This window comes from Sceloporus occidentalis, unplaced genomic scaffold, assembly GCF_023333645.1.
Source record: "Sceloporus occidentalis isolate IW3139 unplaced genomic scaffold, rSceOcc1.0.p SCAF_23, whole genome shotgun sequence".
NCBI classification, from domain to species: Eukaryota; Metazoa; Chordata; class Lepidosauria; order Squamata; family Phrynosomatidae; genus Sceloporus; species Sceloporus occidentalis.
This window is the reverse complement of record NW_028317003.1, coordinates 13877084-13900402: the sequence shown is the minus strand read 5'-3', so window position 1 is coordinate 13900402 and position 23319 is coordinate 13877084. Positions and strand designations below refer to the sequence as shown.

Here is a 23319-nt window from a genome sequence, read left to right as displayed (position 1 = left end):
AGTTATCATACATCAAGAGATAATATTTCCTTTCCCTCAACCCATGTTTGCGCTTATTCTATTACTGCATTAACCTTCCTCTCTGGTTCTTTATCCTGTGTCCTTGTGACCTGAATTTAGCAAATTAGTTCAATAAAAAAAAAACAACTTACTGACGACGGTGAATTCGCAGCACTCTTTGAAATTCCTTTAATTCTTTTTCTAGCGTGGGATATTCATAAACATCATCCAGCACGTAGCGATAGAGAGTCTAATGAAATAAATAGTACAACAAAAATATCATGGCTCATTTGTTATGTTTTCCATAGTTCATTAGTCTGCCGCAGGAAATATCAAGCCACACAATACGCAGAGCTTTTACTCGTCGGGATTCCAGGCTGGGTAATCAGTCTGAAGCCATACAAGAATCAGGGCTGATTGTAAGGCTGCACGTTATCTACAAAATGAGTTAATGTCCCACTATAGCACATTAGTCAAGAATATAAAAAAAATAAATCCTTAGAACGTGATAAAATAGGCTGTATATTCTTGATAATCACGTAAGCTCCTTCTGTCCCTTCCATACATTACAAGTTAAACAAATTATATATATATAATAAAATCCATAAATTCGATCCATAAGTGGTAATTTCACCATAAGGAAGTGTACTGGGTTTTAGGAAAATCTGGTGATACAGTTTTTTCTCGTGGGTAATATATTCATGACCAGTGCAGTTGCTCCCTGTCAGGTCTCCAAGAGAACCTTCACATTTGTATGCACGTTATCCTTAAGAATGTTTTAACCATAGTCACAAGAGTGCGAAGAATTGGACGGGTACCTTTCAAAACAAATTTTCAAACATGTAGATTTATTTTACTTGGGTGTGTTTTTTTTTTCTTCTTCATTCTGCATTTGTAAATTCAATCTTACCTTTAGGAACAGCTTTGAATGCTCGTCATTGTGTAGCCAATCTTTGTACAAAGCAGTCCACTGGGAGGCAAGATGCAAGACTTTGCGTTTGGTGCACAGAGCCTCTGGGCTTTCTACTTTGCCGTCATATTTCTTAGCACAATAGGTAATTCCGGGTCAAGGAACAACAAGAAAAACATTCGATAGAAGAACTGTAGACACTAGATGTACATGCTGCAGAAAATAGAGACCTAATGAAGTGGCCCTCTTCTATTGCTATGCACTAATAACTGCTCAGCTACCCCAAGCTACTACTCACCAGAAAATATTTATTTTATTGCAATAATGGATGGTTAATTTCCCACAAATGTTTTTTTAGTATTACTTTTTTTTATTTGAGTAACTATTTCTGAAGCCTATATATAACTTATGTGCGATAAAGCTGTGGCATTTATTCCCATGGTGAAATATCAGCATTAAGACCCCCTTCGTATCTTTTCTTTTAATTCATAGCATTAAACGCCTTTTACTTTTGAGGTTAAACACACTATTTATTGATGGAATTTTCAACCAGATCAATCCAAATTACACCCCGGATTTTCCAAACATGGGAAAGACTCGCCAATATCTCACTCAAGTGGAGCTTGGTTCCTGGACGAAGGCTAATCTGGAGTCAGTGGCCACTTGGGTCTGAAGTACTCTAGATCTCATAAAACTGCACAAAACTTAGACCTTAACTATTACTCTGTAGACAAGGAGGTAGTAGGTGAAGAGACTTCAATGACCTGAAAATACCCATAGGTGTGTTTGGTGGTAAACATAGCGCTAGTGCTATATAAATAAATGTAATATAAGAGCGTATTGCGCTCCATTCAGGCAAAACATAGGTTAAACTACCACCTGGCGTGCAAGCACCCTGGTATATTTGTTCTTGTTTGAAGACATGCTATATTGCTTCTCTATAACATGACAATACCAGAACAGACATGCCTGTATTTGGTGAGAATTTAATTGCCAATCTTATTCTGTACCTGAGAGAACGACTCTAGAGGCAACATAATTTTTTTATGGATTGTTTGCGAAGTTATGTTTGATCTACTCATACTCAAGGATAATCTGTGACATGTATACCCCGGGGGTCTGCACCTTTCAAAAGTCAGTACATGAACCTGGCATGTGGGTGAAGAATGGAATGCATCCAGTGTCCTCCGGCACAAAGGGAAAACAATTAATCACAGAACTGTCATAAAGGAAAAATGCGAGGCAGAGCTTTGCGTGTTCTTTCGTGTGTCTGTAATCTCCCCGTCACTACACATGCATCCAAGGTGCCACACTGTACCCTGTGTACACCGTCAAGCACTATTAACCCTTTCACTTTCATACACAAACACTGTGTTACAAATATTTGGGGATATTTCCATTCCAGATGACAATGGTCAATTGTATAGCTTTAAAATAACTGGTGTTTCCCTTAGTTTTTTCTTCTTCATTATTTTCATTTTCATTATTTCTAGCCTTTGATTTCAACTATTTCAGTCACATCTTTGTTAGCAGCAATAGTATCATACTAAAAGTATAGGACCTTATAAGATGCAATGCTTTTGTTGAAATGGAAATGTTCTTTTAAACACGCTCATGTGGTTTTTCATTTGTACCACAAGTTCTGGAGACTTCAATTTGCAAATAGAAAATGGAGAAATTATTAATGAATTATTATTAATTTAAAAAAATCCAGGAACACGCAGAGTGGGACACACGTGACTCGTGCAGAGTGTCACGGAGAAAGATATTCTGCCAAGGAGCAGATTCTATTTCTGTGGATGGATTATTTTGCAAACTTTCCTTTGTTATATTTCAAATTTTACGTGCTACACCATCCTTGCCAGCATGTCTCTCTCTACAACTCATCTACTTGCTTTTATTTATCTACATAGCAACATGAATCATCAGCATTTCTAGAATATGCAAAAATACAGCTGTTCTGTAAAACTCTATTATGACCCCACCGCCATCGCTTAAACCCGAGAGTCACCTCTCTTCAGAGAAAGTGTCAGTCATAGGCTGCTCACGACAATTAAACAGATGCCGTTTGCCTAGAACGTTGGGCAGCAGCTTCTACTGTGTTAATATTAAGGGCATGACTGTTTCAGTTAATTAAGGATATTGTCTGAGCAATGCTTGGCAAAAGTCATCGGTTGTCATGAAGACGGTGTATGTGAGGAGGAAGTCATCCAGGAGGGTATCTGCAAATAAAAACAAACAAAAAAATCACAAGGTAAGGACTCAATCTCCAAGGACGACAATTATACGTGCAGCAATATTCATGAATGTGGCTAAAGGGAATGCAACAAAAAAAAAAAAAGATATAATAATAAAAAATAGACTAAATTATTCAGAAGATGGATTCCTGAATTTGCCAGGAAATAGGCGCTGCTGAGAGCAATAGAAACTTTAATTAGAGATGCAGATCTTTCAGTTTAATTGGCTTTATTGAATTATTTATTCAATTAGTCATAACACGGCAAGGTCAGGGTTCTCAACCTGAGCCTCATGTAATATAAGTGGATTGGACAGCTTTTGATACAAAGAATGATGTGGCTGAAATATAATAAATGATTGTTTTATGTTTTAAAATACAGTTTTGCTTTATGCTTTGGATGAGCCCAGGCTGTGAAATGTTCTTTAAAATTGAAGATTACTTGTCACTCTATGGTATTAAAAACATTCATCGAAAACATCTGGGCCAGAGCTGGTTTTCTAGAACAAAATGTATCGCTTAGTACTGCATTGACTGATGTCTCCCATCTGCTCTCTGATGACCCACAGTTGACTGGTTCACCAAAAGTCTAGTGAAACACACATGTAATATGTAACCAAGGGGTAATAATACAGAACATAAGGCACATGGGTAGCAAATACAAAGTGTCAAAAGCCCAACAAGTAGAAAGTATACTTGGTAAAAGGTGTAAGCCCTGTACCAGAACAGCCACGTTGCAGCGTTCAACAAGGTGGCCAAGCAGAAGCTGCAATGGAGGTCTATGCTGCAACATCACAGACTTCCATTGATTTTACAGCTCCTTGGAGCGATCAGGGTTGATCAAAGGACCTCACCAACCACCCCATGATCACTACTGCCTGCAAAAGCTGGACAGTGGGCTATGCGTGACAGTGTTTGAAAATCCCGACTGCTCCTTGAAAAACCAAGGATGTTTGGGACGTATGATATTATTGAGTGCTCTTCTCTTTTAAAATGATGGGTATCTATTGTAAAGCAAACTTAATTTATGGGTATCACCACACAATTACAACCCCCCTATGCAGGCATTTTCATTTCAATAAATCTGATCTTGTAGTTGGCAGCTTAGACAAAACTAACAATGCAAGGGGCATTTTATACAAGTTTTCAAAGGACCGCTACGCTATGTAAAAATCTGACTTTAAAATGATTTGATTTTTGTAAAAATCTATTTAGATATGTGCTATTCCAGTGTTTTACTTTCCACGTTTTTTTATTGTTTGCATTTTTTTTTCTGTTTGATTCATGGATTCTAATGCAGCCTCGGCTGGAACATCTAAAGCAATGGAAGAAGGTATCATGCAGACTCCCCTGCTGCGTCTACACATATCATAAACACTAGTGATTGCTTTCATTTTCCCTGTCTGTCTCTGTGTGACATTCAGCATCACCCCATGCTATGCCACTCACATCTACTTAAAATTTAACACCCACCGTAATCATGTGCTGACAACCGGGAAGGCATAAAATAAGCTTGGAGTTCAGCTTAAACCAAATATTCTGATTCTCGCCATTTAAATAAAATATAGGTTCTCGTGTCAGACACATTAGCTTCGTAGTGTCTCTATAACCGACAAGCGTATAGCAATGCATTGATTAGCTTCAGTTTATGAACATAAATGAGAAACCTAAGCAGTTTAGACCCAAAAACAATTTTGTATGTTTCTTTGACACAGCTTCAATGCTTTTTACGGATATTTTACTAACCATCGTGTATTAGATGTGACATTGCTGTTCTTGACAAGCCTTGTAGCAGGTCATCAGTGTGAAACCCAGGGTCTGACTCCATCCAATATGACAGACTCTGTACAATATGACCTTTAAGTGCACCAATATGTTCATATTTTATAAATAAGTATTACGTATTATCTGTTGCTTGCTCTTCCAGCTACATTACTCACCGCCCCAGTTTTCTGGAGCATTGTGCAAAAGTTTATTAAGATAGAATAAATAATTGTGACTTTTAAGAAGGCAGACTGTTATCAATATACCGGTATATTGGTAATTAACAGATAATGTTTGCAATCTCACTCCTTCTAATATATGGATGTAACAGTAAACATGTACGTGCTCTAAAACACCATACAGTTAAAAGATATATGCTCCTGATGAGGTTGTGGACCACATGAGGTCTAGCATTGTCTTGCATTAGGAGGATCCCAGGGCCAACGGCACCAGCATATGGTCTCACAAGGGGTCTGAGGATCTCATCTCGGTACCTAATGGCAGTCAGGCTACCTCTGGCAAGCACATGGAGGGCTGTGCGGCCCCCAAAGAAATGCCACCCCACACCATTACCAAACCGCCGCCAAACCGGTCATGCTGGAGGATGTTGCAGGCAGCAGTTCTCCACGGCGTCTCCAGACTCTGTCACGTCTGTCACATGTGCTCAGTGTGAACCTGCTTTAATCTGTGAAGAGCACAGGGCGCCAGTGGCGAATATGCCAATCCTGGTGTTCTCTGGCAAATGCCAAACGTCCTGCACGGTGTTGGGCTGTAAGCACAACCCCCACCTGTGGACGTCGGGCCCTCATACCACCCTCATGGAGTCTGTTTCTGACCGTTTGAGTGGACACATGCACATTTGTGGCCTGCTGGAGGTCATTTTGCAGGGCTCTGGCAGTGCTCCTCCTGCTCCTCCTTGCACAAAGGCAGAGGTAGCGGTCCTGCTGCTGGGTTGTTGCCCTCCTACGGCCTCCTCCACGTCTCCTGATGTACTGGCCTGTCTCCTGGTAGCACCTCCATGCTCTGGACACTACCTTGACAGACACAGCAAACCTTCTTGCCACAGCTCGCATTGATGTGCCATCCTGGATGAGCTGCACTACGTGAGCCACTTGTGTGGGTTGTAGACTCCGTCTCATGCTACCACTAGAGCGAAAGCACCGGCAGCATTCAAAAGTGACCAAAACATCAGCAGGGAAGCATAGGAACTGAGAAGTGGTCTGTGGTCACCACCTGCAGAACCACTCATTTATTGGGGGTGTCTTGCTAATTGCCTATAATTTCCACCTGTTGTCTGTTCCATTTGCACAACAGCATGTGAAATTGATTGTCCATCAGTGTTGCTTCCTGAGTGGACAGTGTGATTTCACAGAAGTGTGATTGACTTCGAGTTACATTGTGTTGTTTAAGTGTTCCCTTTATTATTTTGAGCAGTGTATATATATATATATATATATACACACACACAATAACACACATGCTCTAAAACAGAAGCCTGGATGAAGAATTCAGCCATTCCTGGCAGCCTTAGACATGTTAATGCCACTAGGCTTCTAGCAACAGTCTTTCTATACATTACACCAGTTATTAGACATTAGAAATGTTATGACATATCTGTCTATCTTGATCTTTTTTCATTCATCAACAATTTACCTACCATTTCAAGCATTTGTCAAAATCTAGTATTCAATGAAGGCTTATAAATCTATCTGTACCACCCCGAGTGAATTAAATGAGACTAAGTCCCCATTTATTCCATAAGTGACCAGTCTGTTCTTTATAACCTTTACCTTTCACCAAGAAAATGATCTTGGAGATGCTTCTAGAGAGGATTTGAGAAGATTGCCATTCACCCACTTCTATTTACTCTCAATGACATTACACAAAGAATATTACATGTGTAGGCACAAGAAATGTAGTGTTCTTCGGTGACTAACTTCTTTTTTTTTGTCATTAACATGACATACAAACCTCAACCTTGCCCAAAGTAAGAAAAAAAAGTCAAGTGGTATTGAAAAAAAAAAATGTTTTGCTGAGAGAGAAAAGCTTGCAGCGATACAGACAGTGACAAGCTGTGGCTGGATTTCCCAGCTTGTGATATTCTTTGAAGGTGCCTTAAGAAAAAGTTCTATCTTTTGTAACATACATTCCTGGCGCGGCATGAAGAAGTAGTGGATAACGTATTAACGTCTGGTAGTTGGCAATCGCTGCAGCGTTTCACAACATGTCAATCAGCATACTGATAAAATTATGCTGCAAACTTTGTGAATTGCGATGCAGTTTCTTCATCTAATTAAGACTTCTACGCACGTTGTATCAACAAGCCCTGGCTAGTGCAAGAGACAATTAATGACCTTTTTCCAACTTATTTACCCCCTATATAGTGCTCCTAAACAACACTGAAAATATGATTTGCTTCACATTGATTCCTTAAGTGATTTCAATAGACTATTGACCTGGTAAAACGTGTAAAAGCCGTCACCTTTCCAGAGGAGATCTTCACCTAAGAAATAATAATGACTCAAATGACCAAGAAAGAAATTATATGACGATACAGTCGTCTAAACGCATGTACAGCAGATGATGTGCATTTGACCCATGGGTTTGTCTGGCAGAAGTTGAGTATGATATAGGTCAAACTGGACTTAAAGAGACTGCCATATGCACTGCATTATCAGAATACCTCCATACCCAGCGGCTCCTTGGCTTGCAGATGGGTTCTTCTGATTTTGTTCAGCCTGATTTGCCTATTCTTTTTAATCTAGGCTGGAAGATACATGGGGGACTTTATCCACAGATTGATATGTTCTACTTTATCATCAGATTTATTTTTTTCTCTACCTGGAAAATTTGTCATTATTGTAATTGTATGCTTGCGAGCAGGGCCATTCTTCCCTAATGGTTTGTCTTAGTCTATCAATTCTAGTTTTTTGCTATTCTTGCCGTAAATGCCATTTTTTGCCCATGCACATTCAGAAGCCTCAGTGACATTCCCAACATTCATTATTCACTGAACCGAGCTCTATTACTATCACAACATAGGCTGTACTGTGATTGTGCATGGTAAGAGTATTATTCAGTAGTAACTCACTGACAGGGGTGTCCAAGTTTTTTCTGCAGTGGGCCACTTCATCAGAATTGTATACGTGCGAGGGCCGCACTCATTTTTCACTGTGAGAAAATATAGCCTTTAATAAAATATGCAGATTAAAATAAAGTAAATTACACAAAACCTTTACTTTTCCTCTTACTGATTTCTGGGCCCAGAAAGGTTTGTGACTGCAAATTCAGGATAATTAAAAATGAAATACTTCTATTTATTCTAGGGATGCACCAAACTGAAAATTCTGGACCAAAACATTAACGGTTCACTTAGCCAAAACCGAAAATGATAATAATAAATACTCACATTTTTAATAAAAGTAGGTAACACACCACAATTGGACAAAAAAATTAGCAATATGACTTGGCATGATAGGAGTGTGATTGCTAACAGCAATCACACTCCTATCATACACAGGCAACCAGAAAATGCTGGTACCTAGGCATGATGGGACTGTGCTTGCTGTTAGCAATCACACTCCTATCATGCCAAGTCAGCCAGTACATGCTGGTACAGGGTGGCTGTAAGTGATGTGTAGACCCCATACTGCTAACAGCATCAATACACAAGGGGGGCAGCTAGCTAGGTTTCAGCATGTACTGGCTGACTTGGCATGATAGGAGTGTGATTGCTAACAGCAATCAAAGTCCCATCATGCCTAGGTTCCAGCACTTACACATCCAACCAGTAAATGCTGGAACCTAGGCATGATGGGACTGTGATTGCTGTTGGCAATCACACTCCTATCATGCCAAGTCAGCCAGTACATGCTGGTACAGGGTGGCTGTAAGTGATGTGCAGACCCCATATTGCTGGCAGCATCAATACACAAGGGGGCAGCTAGCTAGGTTTCAGCATGTACTGGCTGACTTGGCATGATAGGAGTGTGATTGCTAACAGCAATCACAGTCCCATCATGCCTAGGTTACAGCACTTACACATCCATGCTATCAAACACACACACTCATTCATTCATATACTCATTCATTCACAGATTCGTTCCCTCAATCACGCATACTCATTCAAACACCCTCCCCACCCCCTTACCTGCACTGCAGCTCCTCGATGCCGCTCACAGACTTCAGCAGAGGGCACGGCCTCCCTCTGCGTTCTCTGGAACTGCACAGAGGAAGCAGGACTGGAGCAGAGTCATGTGATGTCACGTGAACTCTGGTAGGTTCCGCTTCATCTATGCAGTACAGAAGACCCTCCCACAGGTAAGTAGCAGGGCTCGAGGTGCGGCCAGCTAAGGTCTCGCAGGCCGCATGTTGGACGCCCCTGCACTATGACATTGAGCTGGTTCAAGTAACAGAATGCATAGACAACAGATAGGTTGTTCCTAAAAGATCAAACACATGCATTGCTGGGAAATTGTGGCAGAAGGGGGAATCCCTGTTATTGTTATTCAGCGGTAATTACACAATGTTATAAAACATAAGCAAACACTTCGGATTTATTCTTATGTGCATTTTGCAGATCTCTTGCCAGTTTAAATATTTTATTTACTAACAGTCGTGCCCAAGTTATTTTCATCACTCCATCTAATCTGTCACTCCGTCATTTTTGCTCATTCGGTTTTGGGGCAAAGCCAATTTGAGAAATGTTTGCACCGCCCATCTGTCACAGAGGGAAAAGCCAACTTCTATGTTTCTTAATCTGCTTCTGGCTGTTATCTTCCACCGAACGAAGTAAGAACGCTCCCTCGTACGAGAGGAACAGGTGTCGGCATTTGTTCATATTCCAAATGGTGTTTCCGTTGTACCCCGCCGGTGGTTTGAAACATCACACTTGATGTGTTTGAGTGTGTAGATGCGGATCGCTTGACATTTACCAGGTTGGGGAGTGATGGGTTTTGATGAGAATTGGTTTTAGATTTTTTGGCACATGGACTCAGCACAGCCTCAAGGCAGCAATATGAGCAGCACATTTCTGAGTTTGGCTGCCACCACAACAGAAATTACCTTGATGAATCTGGCAACTACCCCATTTGGATCAATCGATGTTTTTTCTATATTCTAACAGAACTGGAGACACATTAACATTCCGCTGGGTAGAATCATCTTAACCCTTAACTTTTCTACGTAAAGGGACACTCAAGCCCCCACAATAGTTTTGTTATGTTGTTAATACATATCTAATCCTGTGGACGCCACACATGTTCAGAAGAACTCCCACTGAAAGCGGTGGGAGTAGCATCAGTCCCATAAGCGTTCAGCTAGCGTACATCTTATTGATTAGCACTACGCCTATTGATTTCAATGGGCATTCAGTGTTACTGAGCATGCTCAAAAGGTGTATGCACATCTATTACTAGAGGTAGCTGGGGATGAGTTAAATGCTTTGAAAATCATGCAAAACGGACCAAACATTTAACATGAAAACGGGGCAGAAGTAAGCCTTAACTTCACGATACAGAAGGGTCACAGCTCTTTGTGGTACCTTAAAGCTGGGTCACAACTTTATCCTCCCCCCCATGCTAAAACGCATCAAGCATTCAGAAAAATATAACAGATTTTTACAGGTCATGATGACCAATTTAGCAAACAAAGCCTTATGACAACAATTTAAGTATTTATTGTATCAGTAAAGAGCGTTTTCAAAAACAAATATACACTTAGTAAGAGAGTCTATGTCTTCTTCATAATGTGTACCTGATATAATCCAGGAATGCTAGCTTTGATGTATACTTTAACGCTGGAACATCAGCCATATACACTGTGCTTAGCACCCACCCTTTACTGGAAAATGTCAGGAGATCAAAGTCTGTACATGTCATATATATATGACCCTTAAAGGCAAGGTGGAAGCTAACAAGATTGGTGCTACGTAAAAAAATACTATATTTGCATTATTGAGGAAACATGGGCCATGTTTTAATTGTAATTTTAGCATCTTTGGTCTGACTTTGTACCAGTGGCAAGGCTTGTGGACTCTGTTTACAGAGTTTCCTAATGCACTTATATTGACTATATAGTTTTATGCATAACCTCATTATAAATTAATTGGTTCAAGCAATTTAATAATTTAAAAAGTGTTTGGGTCACATGTTCCTTTAGGCTGTGGAAGCACCCCGACATAAACTTCTCTAGTATCTGAAGTTCTTATCCATAGACTTCCCTGTAATATGTTGTTACACAGTGAGTATCACCCACATAGCTTCATTATCTAATGATAAATAGGCAGTAGTGAGTGAATGAGCGGTTACTTTAATGCACTGCTGAATGAATCAAAAGTATTACCTGCTGTCAAAGCTTTTTTGGAATGTTTCTAAATCTGGGGCCATTTAACATTACGATTACAAATACGTGTGCTTAACAAGAAAAGAGATGCTTTAGTTAAACTGCAGGTCTCCATAAACCCAACCTAGCAGAGTAAAAAAGTATCTTTATCATTGATTTTTGTTCATTATTATAATTATTGTCACTATATAGATTAACACTGAAGATATGATATTGATCATGGTTATAGAGATGTGTGCATGCATGCCTATGACCGTGTCTTATACCCTCCAAACTGCCGGAGTTTTACGTTTTGGGGGAATGTATCCTCGATCTATCTGCTCTTCCTTGTGATGAAGTCATTAGATTGAAACAGGCTTTGTGGCAATACTGATTTATCTCAAAGTGCTCTAGGTAAGTAAATATATATGCTTTTAAACTGATTATCCTCCAAATTATAATTCCTACCCCATTAATCATGGAAGGTGAAAGGGATGCATCATCCAATAGCACAGCTCTTAATTGCGAATAGTTCTGTTCTAGAGGTCTCATCAGTAGCATTATTGTTACAACGCCTAAAAAGAAATTCAGTTTTAAAATCTAAAAAAAAAAAATCCAACTAAAACCTCACCCATGATTCATACTGCTACGTGACCTCATTGATGGGGAAAATGAAAGATGATTTCGTTTTCTGTTCATGGAGATTTTATAAGCCACAGCACGAATTGGGTCATGTACTTCACCATAAACTGATAAGGTGGCATACACACATTCACAGCACAGAAGCATCGCCGATGACGGTTATTTCAAAAGACTACATGTACTTGAACAATATCTAAGCAAAATAAACTCAAATTGCTGTTAGCCGTCTTAAGTTGCCCATTAATGCATTTTTTTTGTAAAATCTTACAATACATTTTTCTAGTATAAAATAAAGTGTTCTGCATGGCTGCACATAAAAGGACACTCCAGCCATCACATGCTTACACCCTACATATATGTTTTGCATGCAGAAACATAGAGGGATTATTCAGAAGCCTCTAGTACACGCATGCAGTGTTTTCCATGCCTTCCAGCACCTTAACTTGGTCAGACTACTCTCCAGTGAGTGTGCCCAGATACCTACTGCCAGCCAGTTCTATCGCTGGCTTTCATGAGATTCTGCAGATTGATTTTACCGGGATGTCTTTCCTGCCATCGATTGGCTGCTCCTAGGAGCTTAACTTGGCACAAATCTGGAGGCGAGGAGGAAATGGTACCCTGCAGCATCTTCAGCAGGTTAGTAGGTTTGGGGGCATGTTAACAATGCATATTAAAATAGTGAGCATGCAATGCAATTGTTGTTGGTGAGAATGTTTGACGTAGCAGATTACCAGCTTAATGCTTTGAGTAACAAAACCAAGTATAACACCGAACACTGTGAACCTGTCTAGGTAGCCTCCATCCATCTGTACATTATACTGAATGCAGGGCCATCAGGAGGCTGTCCGCGTGATCTGGCAAAATACATGGCAGATGCTGTCTCTTAATAGCGCCATAACATACAGTAAACTGCTTTGTCGCAGCTTGTCATTGTATGTATTGTTTGACTAGTATGTGTTAGAACAGCGAGTTGAGTGCGCCCATCCCTTCTTGTACTTTAATCAGGACAAAATTAAAGTAACAATAGTGTTACGCTGCATCATGAACCATTTAATATTCTAATGGGAAATGTTATAAGCGCATTGGAAATCCATACCTCTGCTGACTAAAATAACCGCAGAATATAAAGGACGCATAGCAGAGAGAAATCACAACAACCTGCAGTGAACAGGGGATATGCGAAGGATTTAAGTGGGTAGTGTGGTCAATAATTTTGTGTAGACTATGGGCACACTTTTCTATTACATGAGCCATGACAAGAATGTGAGAGGATTTGGGATAGGAGAAGGTACCTCAGTTAACTTTGGGGTTTCTTAAAGGGACACTCCAGCAATTATATTCATATGCATCTGATATTTAGAGGGACCATGCACTGTTTGTTTTCTACAGAACCCCCTTATGCATTTGCCCCTTCCCCCACTCCCTGGCTAGCTCCAGCCTGGCTTGGTGGCCAGACTCATTGATTCTTATGCTTTCCTGCATATGATTGGCTGTTCCTTTTACTAATTCCTGGTAGATTTACAATATGCATCACATTTATACATTGTAATTGACAGATCACTTTTATATTTAATTGGAAATGAATCCTTCAAAGTACTTTATATCCCTGAAATGCCTTACTGCTTTTATTTGTATGGAATTACTATGTCTACAGCCCCGAAAACCTCTAATCTTTGGCTTGCTCTCTGTATTATGAAGGCTTTGCAGAAAGTAAGCTCAGCATCCTATTAGGAGCATTAAGTCAAATGACCTCACAGCCAATAGGAACTTCTATGGGGCTCACCGCTTTCACATCTTGCTAGATTAAAGTGAAAATAAATTATTAATATAATTAATCAAATAATTATAATATATTAATATAATAATAATAATAATTCTCTCTATACATACTAGTTCTCCTAAAGGTAGATGAAGCAGTTAATTGTTTCATAAATGAAAATTATTTCCATTTGGAACATTTACCTCTCTTTTAATAATAATAGTCACTTGTAGAAGTATGGAGATAAGGTCAACAATCACGTATGCTGCAGTGTCAATAACGATAGGCTGTACTATAACTGAATGTTTTTTATATATTTTGTCTGGACAATGTCAAAAGGGTTCATCACTAATAATATAGCTTTGACACTAGCTAGTCTTTGTTGGCTATAGCTTGAAACTCTTCGATCATAATAGTAAAACTCAGAGCCAGATACTTTTCCCATCGTTATAAATCTGTGTAGAATAAAGGATTTTAGCCTAGGGAGTCCTAGACTGTATTGATTAAAACAGAAACATACCTAGAGCTTGATGTTTCACAGCAAGATGTATACATACACTCCAGCCTCCAAAAATATGTACTAGATGGATGAACACATTTCTTGTAAGTTAAAAGTTACTAGATTGGCCCATGTTGGATATGCTGGATTTTCTTTTTTTGTAATAGGGGAGTTGGCTAGTGTAATGTAAATTATCTATTGGGCTTCTGCATGTATATGTATTTTTATACACACACATATATATATATATATACATACATACACACACACACATATACCCGCAGAAGCCTCATACAGCTGTGTAGAGAATGACCGCTGTCCTTGTATTGATTAGGAAATGACTAATTCAAGGAAACTGAGCAATTGCCTTTGAAGTATTGACAACCCAAAGCCACTCATCTCTGTGGATCCCAAATAGTTATGCGCTAATCCATACTTTGTGAACACTGACAGCTCAATTCACCTAATTGCCTCAACTCTGTGGAGCCCCTGTACCAAGGCATCTTAATAACAGCTTCATTGTGTCAAGTCTAAATCCCAAGGCTAGGCTCCACAAAATGTTTTAGTTCTGTTTTGTAAATTAATATAGGACATATATTCTGTTCTAGACTTTTTGGTCAGTCTATATATAATAGAGATTTCTAGTGCTATCGCTAAAAAATTTTACCGCAACAATCTAAAAATGTCGTTTATTCCTAGTTTTAATTATATTATATTATATCTAACAGTGTATTAGCCCCCTGGCACTTATAGCATGTTTGGGGGCACAGTTTATGAATTTTTTTCTGTCACCAGTATTCAGTTCTCAGATATAGCTAGAGAGAATTGAATCATTACGCATTTCTGCAGAAATAATGATTGATTTGATCAGAAATGTAGATGGATGGACATTCTTTCTGGTGGCTTGACCCATCCACTCCCTTGGGTGAACGTGAGCAAGTTTGCCATACAAATCATTCCTATGTAATGACATTTTAGCAGCCCCTCTATCTGGGCAATACTCCTACATAACAAGGACCTCCATTCTCAACCACTGGTTCCCAACCCAGACCTCAAGGTGCCCCAACAGTCCAGGTTTTAATCTCCTTATGGAAATAGATTACAAAATCTAGTCCTGTTAGTGTGCCTTGAGGATTGGGTTGGGATTCATTGTTCTAAAACCTCTCATCATACCATTTATTCTGAGAAAACCACTGTACAACGCACAACAAACATAATGTATGGAACACATTAAACGTCTGATGAGAAGCACTTAAAAATAAAATTGCACTTAATAGCCTGTGGTTCATTAATTTTCTGATTAATACCAAAAAGCCCTGAATTCAATTAAGCTCCAATTTATGCAAACCGCACACGGTACAAGTAACAATAACAGCAACGTTGGTGTTTTTAATAACAAATCAGAAGTTGCATAATATATGATTATATATAACTTGGAACAACAGCACGGATGGGTGATGCCACTATACACCCACATAAAGAGACATGGAGAAATAGAACATGCAAACATGTTCTGGCATTGAAGGGGCTCGGAAGGCCTAGAACTGAGACTGGAAAAGAACCTTTTACCTTACATAAGGTGGGTGCATGGAACGGTATTCCAGTAGAGAACAGGTGGAGTTGATGCAATGAGACAATATGAGAATGCCTAGGCTGGGTACACCGTTCTACTGAGATTATAATAAAATCAAGAATAAATGTGGTTTTTTTAGACCAGAAGGAACAGACTAGGGAGGTCAGATAGTTGACTCTATTGCCAAAATCTGAGACAATGCTATGGAGGTCATTGGGTACCGATCTCTACCTTCCCTCTAGTGCTAATATGTAGCACTAGAATGTTGTTTTTTTTCTTGGTATGCAGTTTTGCAGAGTAGAAACAGGGGAAAAGACCATATTTTAGTCCCCAGCTGGGTACACAAGAGAGACAATTCCTGCGGACTGAAGTCTTATGTTTTAATGTGTTTGGAATAAGAAGACGGAGCTCAGGAAACAATAGACTATTAGGTGTAATGAGGGTTGGGGGGGGTCCCTGCCTGTCTTTGTCACTTACCTCAAATTTGAGGGTTAGCAAGAGCAGCAAGCGGCACATGTGCAGGAAGCAGCTAACATCTGCTCTCTGGAGCAATTATTTTGATTAACAAGCTATCATCTTTATGCGTGCCATTTTATAACAATCAAATAGGCTTCCTGTGTGATCACTAGAGCCAGAGAGCCAGACACAAGCTGGAACGTATGTCTTCTTCATGCAGTATATCATGTTTATGAGAGTCCGAGACAATAGTCATCAGAATTAAAAGTAGAAGAAAACACATGTTGGGCATTGTCACTGCCGACTGTACACTGTTTGACGAAAATGTGATGGCTTTAGACAGTGAGTCCTATCAGTGGACTAATAACCATTTAATCACTCATTAAAATTACAGATACGGTAAAGTTCCAAAACATCCATTACTCACACAATTATACACTGCTGGGACCGTGCTGCAACTTTTGTAAATGAAACTTTTGTGACCTTCATGCATAGCAGTTTCCGGCACTCCAGATGTTGAGTACCAGATTACGATACAAGGCAGGTCATATCTCTAAGTAGGCGCACATCATTAGTGCTACAGGCTAGATGAATTTATGCGGGATATGAGCAATGAAGTGAAGCTGATACGAAGACAATGCTCAAGCCGGTGACAAGGTGCAGGACTAGCTGTTCCGATGCGTACCACATGATTACCGTTTCGGGTAACAGACAGAGTTTTTGACAGCAGAGCAAAGCTTACTGAGCCACATACCAAGCTATGCATAACTACCATATATTATTATCATTTTCTTTTATTTATATGGCACCAACAATGTACGCAGCACTTCTTACAGTCCATATATTAAAAGGGCCAGACAAAACTAGAATTGACAGACAAAGCGATACATTATGTAAAGAGGACCCTACTCACAAGATTACAATCTAGAGTATATTTAACGTATATAGCGTCTAACGAGCAGAGCTATAAAAATCCTTAGATCTTCTCAGCTGCTGCAGAACTCAGAACTGTGAATTTATTCTAACAAAGTTGCGTCTCCTCATTATGATGGACTACTACATACAGTGTTGCAATATATTATGGCGCTATATAAATCTATAAATAATGACAAGGGGTCGGCAGTCCCTGCTTCAGTGTTTACAATGTATATGATTGTACATTTTGATATTTTTTTAAACCCTGTATTTTAATAATAATTATATATATATATTCACCTAATACAAAGTTGGCAGTAAGAAATAAATGTTTTTGGCTTGTTTTACTCGCCTGTGTCTTTGTCCTGCTCCTCGTCCAGGTGTAAGTCATTCAGCAGATGCTCCAAAATCTTTTCCGGTGTCCCCGATACCACCATGTACCTGTCAGAAAGCAAAGAATCCACAGAATCATCCTCTGTAGATGACTGCGATCGGCTGCTCCATTCATCTTCATCATCCTCCTCATCAATGTATTTAAAATAAGGCACGTCGAAAGTAGGCAAGGGCAGCTCTCTCACAGTGAATGCCGCCGAAGCCTTCGCATCTAAGTGGGGATCAAAGACCCTCAGCTTTGAACTTCCCATTGTGGCGAATTAACAACAAAGGGCATCCCCTATATTGTGCGCTGGGTTCCCACGTCTGTCCTGTGCTTGCTGGCTAAATCCATCTGTCAGCGCAGCTATCTGCAGTCAGCTTCTGCGTGTCTGTGTGTGTGAATGTGTGTCTGTATGCCTAAGGAAAAACTCTTACCTCCAATCACTCTCTCCACTCCCTGCTGCGGGGGCTGGGCTCTCTGACGAAGACACTTTCTTAAGCACCAGAACATCTTGGTCTTGTTCCTTCACTTGAACAGTCGTGTCTTCTTCATCCTGTATCGATGCAAGAACACAAACGATTAAAAAGATAAGTAAATTAAAAAAAAATGTCTCGTGAGAACAAGGAGACGGCTTATCACATATTCCAGTCTCAACCCGGTACAGCTGCTGTCCAGAATTCCCAATGATTTATTATGCCAACACGTCACAATACAGCAATGCCTGTGATCCGATATCCACACTCCCTGCTCCATGTATAATTAAACATTTTAATGTCCAGCAAAAAAACACAATACTCTCCTGCTGTGTTTGTAGAAATACTCTATGCCGATATCTCCAGCATCTAGCCTCATAGCTTCCATTGTATTACGTAAGAAACCAAAGTAAATATACAAATATACCAGGTGCCTCCCATACAAATGCATATGGAAATGACAATAATTGAGGTTGCGTTTTGAGATGATTATTAAGGGTTAACAGACACAGCCATAAACATTACTTTGTACATCATTTTCAATGTGTCGAAAATATGTTTATTATAGATTCTAGAAAATAATTAACCTGTATGTGCATAACAGTGTTTAATAGGTTTACGTGATCAAATAAGGTACCTTGTAAAAATTGCTATAGTATAGTTATCGCCAAAGATCCCAGCTGTTCACCAGGGCCGACTCTAGGCTTTTAAGGACCCAAAGCAAAACGTTATAGGGGCCCATCTTTAACATGTGCAATAAAAAAAAGTATGCATAAAACACGGATTTAAATAAAACCACCCGAGTATAGTCTTCCCCCTTCATCCACTCTGGGGTCCCTTAGATTAATGGGGCCCAAGAAGGCTGCTTAATCAGCTTATATGTTGGTGCCATCTCTGCAACTCATAAAGCATGTAGAGGGTTAATTGTTTTGTGTCCCCTTTGATTTCTGATATTTGGAGACCGCATTGCATTGTAACAAATGTTTTTCTAAGGGTAGAAAAACCAATGCTTGTTATTTTAAAGTGGTAAGAGTGTGTATGTGTGTGTTAGTGTTCTATATTAGATCACTGTATACATCTAATGATACAGAGTAAGAAAAGCAATGGTTCTGACTCGTAAACTTTTGGCAGTGAGCCTAACTGCCCTCGCAGGCTCCTCTACAATTGTTCTTCCTATTATGCTAATAAAACACATTACCGATAACAGCCTGTGTGCCCGTTCGCTCGCACTCGTTTGGCTTTATGTTCTGCCTTATCTAACTGGGCAGTATTAAATTATAATTCAGTCTATCCTTACCCTACCAGCAACCAACCTTAAATAAAGAGAGTCATGAATCATTGTCTGGAACATTGAGTCACGGCATATACAGGGAAACTCGTATACTTCAATCAGCTTAAACGCAGACATATATTGTAAACAACGCTAGCGTTAAACTGAGACTATGTGCTGAAGAGCCACAAATTAAAGACTCACCGCAAATTTCCCACCTTGTGATGTTAGAAACAAAAGAATATTTCAAAAAAGGAAATTTATGTGCTTGAATTCTATACAGGTTTCAATAATGTATCATGTACTTTATTTGGGGGTTATAATAATAATAATAATAATAATTCTGGTAGTCTTCCAGAGTCATTCATGCTAGGGAAAATTAGATCGCTTTATTCTGTTTTGCTTTATGAGGTCATCAGTACTAGCTAGTACCGGAAGGAAAATATATATATATATATATATATATATATATATATATATATATATATATATACACACACACACACACACACACACACACACACAGGGGTGGTTAATCAGCGGGCATTCACAGTGGGGGCTTCAATGCTCTCTTTTAGAGATGACACATTGTATGTATGTGTATATATATATATATATATATATATACACACACACACACACACACACATACATAGTATACACATATACACACACACATATATACCGCATTGTGTGCAGGAAGGATTCAGCCGACAATTGGTCACTGCACTACACATTCTCTGCCCGGCTGCTGTTTTATCTGAAAGAAGCTGAATAATCATCACTTTCTGCATGCGCGGCCCAGTGGGTTTTCAGAGGCAATGAAATCCTTAAGTCCGCTCATTAATTCCTGAGCTTGTTTAAGTGTTTAGAGAGAGTGCAGAGCTACGAAGACCAGTCGTATAAGCATTTAGATTTTAGATTATACTGAATAAAATCCTACATCTGGCATTGTTTTAGGGAGGTATTAAAATGCAGACTTGCCAATATAAGCATAGGAGGCACAGACTGTCATTCTGCATCGGTCTCATAGACTGGGACTAATTACATATAAAATCATGTTTTAGGCTCAGCAGATATTGTCTTAATAAAATAAACATGGTGAGAAGTAAGTAATCATAATACCACGTTCATGTTTATTAAGCGCTGCGTAAATTGTCAGCGCTATATAAATAAAAGGTAATAATAATAATAAATTAAGAAAAAAAACTAAATCTTATCCGGTACCCCTTTGCATTTGTCTTGAAAAGTAGAGGTTTCCTACATAAAGATTCTACATCATCAGGGATGCCAGAATCAGCTAGCAAATTATATTCAGTCCTAAAGGGCTATTAGATCGGTTAACCCACATTAGACTCGCTGGACGTGAAATTACACGTGCCTTTTCGCTGCTGCCGAGGGGTTATTCTTGTGCAAGGTCAGGGGTATTTTCCAGAAGCCAATTAAAGTTTTATGGCCGTTGCGGCAATCTCTCGGGAGACTCTATTCAAAGTAAATTTCTAGCATGCAGATGAGGTATAATAATGATTTCAATAGGCCTGGCTCTGTGGGGTATCCAAGCCAACGCAATACTAAAAACCCAATGAAATGAGATAACGGCTTTGTGTTAATATAGCAGCATGAGAAGCTCGCAGCTGTAAAATATGGCTTCAAAGGAAAAAATAACGGTGATACTAGGTCATTATGCAGATATGTGTTTCTTAGTGAACAAAAACTGATTATATATATATATATATACTATATATATACACATACACACACATATAGGCAAAAAACTAAATGCAACCCCATGCTCACAAAGGCGCACCTGTGTTCAGTCTGACTAGTGTGATGCCCTTATGGTACTACCTATTATCCCTAGAGGTAAATTAGAATTCCTATATTGTTACATATGATAAACATGTTACTGCATTTGTGTATCCCTCTATTTAAGGTTCATTTATCGTTTTCAATTAACAGGTTTACCAATTATATCAAAGTATAACCTACCTCTGATAAGTGTTGGCCCAATGGGCGTAGGTTAGGAATAACCGATTAGGAACTCGTAAGGTGGGTGTTAGGGAAATAAATCTTAAGCATGTCATACGGGGTGATGAATGTATGCCTTTATGTGTATATCCTAAATACTCGTTGGGGTGTGTAGGAGTACAGACACTGAAAAATGACATTGTCTCTTGGTGTCACTCGTTTTATGTGCAGTCACACAGCGTTAATGCGCAGCTCTCTTTGCCCCCGTTTGTTCCAGCTGCGGTGGGGTTATTATTCTTAATCCTGTGGGTTCCTTGGAAAGCTCAAAGGAAAGGACTGACGTGAATCTTTCATTTCATACCATGTTCACTGCATGCTCAACATGTTCTAAGAGACTGCTAGCTCTGTTAACAACCCTGCCTATGGTCTGGAAGACGATAACGACATTAAAACAAAATCTTACATTCAGCTGGCTTTGATCTCCATCTTTTGGACAGGGACATCATAGACATCCGCAGGAATGTTCCTCCAATTCCATCGCATCTTCTACTCACATAAGTTCTACCCTAATTATATCCTCATGTAGTTAGGTTATCACCCACCTTTGCAGTTGACTCTGGCTGCATCTTCACTTTTAGACTTCCTTGTAGTAGGCATTGAACTTTAAACTGGTTTTGTAATTTTCCTTCTGCCCGTAGATGCCCATTTTGAACAAAAACTATATGTGCTTATGTTTTTTTTGTGACCACAAGGATCACTTCAAGCCTTACATTGAGCCTACTTTGGACCCTCAGGTCCTACATATATATTAATTCTGTACTGTAGTTAAAGGGGTAAACACTCTTAAACTAATGAGTCAAGCCCATTCATGTCACTTACTAACATAAGATATTTAAGTACTTCAGGCAAACTGCTTTATTTTTGTTTAATTTTTTGCATTGAAATGCTCACAATGATGTACTAGAATATCAAAAGAAAGTGCAATGTATTCTTTTTGGTAAATAAAATCCAGTGTGTGAATAATAAACTTTAACATTCATACCACGTCTTTAGGATGCACACTATACCAACCAATGATGAATAAACTGGAAATTAAAGCTTAAACTGTAATTAATGACTGCAAACTTGTCATGTAATTTAAAAAAGGAAAAGTTGATGTGTCAAACAACAGAGCAAGGAGTGAACCCGCATTAATACGCTCTTAAAAACCACACCTGTGCAGGCACATTCATGCGTGACATGTGACCTAAGAACATATGAATCACAGCTGGACAAAAGAATAGGACAAAGCATGAATAATACACGGAAAAAGAGATCATGGAATATGATGTATGATAATAATACAAAATAAAATAATAATAAAAGTCTCAACTAATTAGAAGCAAAACACCGGTAGCCAAACAAATATTCAAAGATTATCTAAGATATTATCAATAAACTGCTCCATCAGAAACCAGTCTGGCCATCGGCACCCCAGTATCTCCCACACATTAACCAGCAGCAGACTTAACCCTTAAAACCAGTGTTTTGTGATGGAGGCTGCGTGACTCAGGTCCTGGGTCTATCGGTGGGTAGAAAGCAGGCCGACGGGTAATAATGTTAACAAGTATAGTTGTAAGGAAGCTTAAACATTATGGACATTTTATACAACAGGGCTGCTGCCAACTTATTTTAATATTGCTTTTCTCAGAATTGCCGTTTTTCACTTACATGCTGTGTGATTCTTTTATCAGAAGCACATTATGGATATGTGAGCCTGGCGTTATAATAAGGTATATTTGTGTGGAGGGGCTATATGTTTACTCAGGGCTACTGTCTTGTTTAGCAAACTGCATGGTATAGCCCACCCGCTGACCAAAGTCCTAGAAAGCCAAGAACCAGACTGAAGAGCTGGATACATCTTGTCAGCGACATATATAGCCAAGAACTGAAATATAGTGTATTTACACACACACACACACACACACACACACACACACACACGGTAACTGTAAATTATTCTGTATATAACACAATGTTTAAGCGCTGCGTAAACTGTTGGCGCTATATAAATAAAGGATAATAATAATAATAATAATACACTGTCACGAAAGAGTACAGCAAAGTGTTATTAGGATAACTCCCTTCCTGCAATGAAGTAGATTTAGTAACATCAAC

The 23319-nt window shown here is 39.2% G+C and overlaps 1 protein-coding gene across 1 annotated transcript in view; it reads right to left on the bottom strand.

Annotated features, from left to right (window-relative positions):
* The window catches only part of LOC149300846 (rap guanine nucleotide exchange factor 5-like), a 65520-nt gene that overhangs the window by 14851 nt on the left and 27350 nt on the right, over positions 1 to 23319 (bottom strand). The window contains exons 4-8 of the mRNA XM_089484883.1: positions 17886 to 18004; positions 17428 to 17516; positions 3054 to 3132; positions 911 to 1055; positions 153 to 250 (exon numbers count right to left, since the gene is read on the bottom strand). Coding sequence (XP_089341009.1) covers positions 153 to 250; positions 911 to 1055; positions 3054 to 3132; positions 17428 to 17516; positions 17886 to 18004 — 530 coding nt within the window. The remainder of the gene's footprint in view (positions 1 to 152; positions 251 to 910; positions 1056 to 3053; positions 3133 to 17427; positions 17517 to 17885; positions 18005 to 23319) is intronic.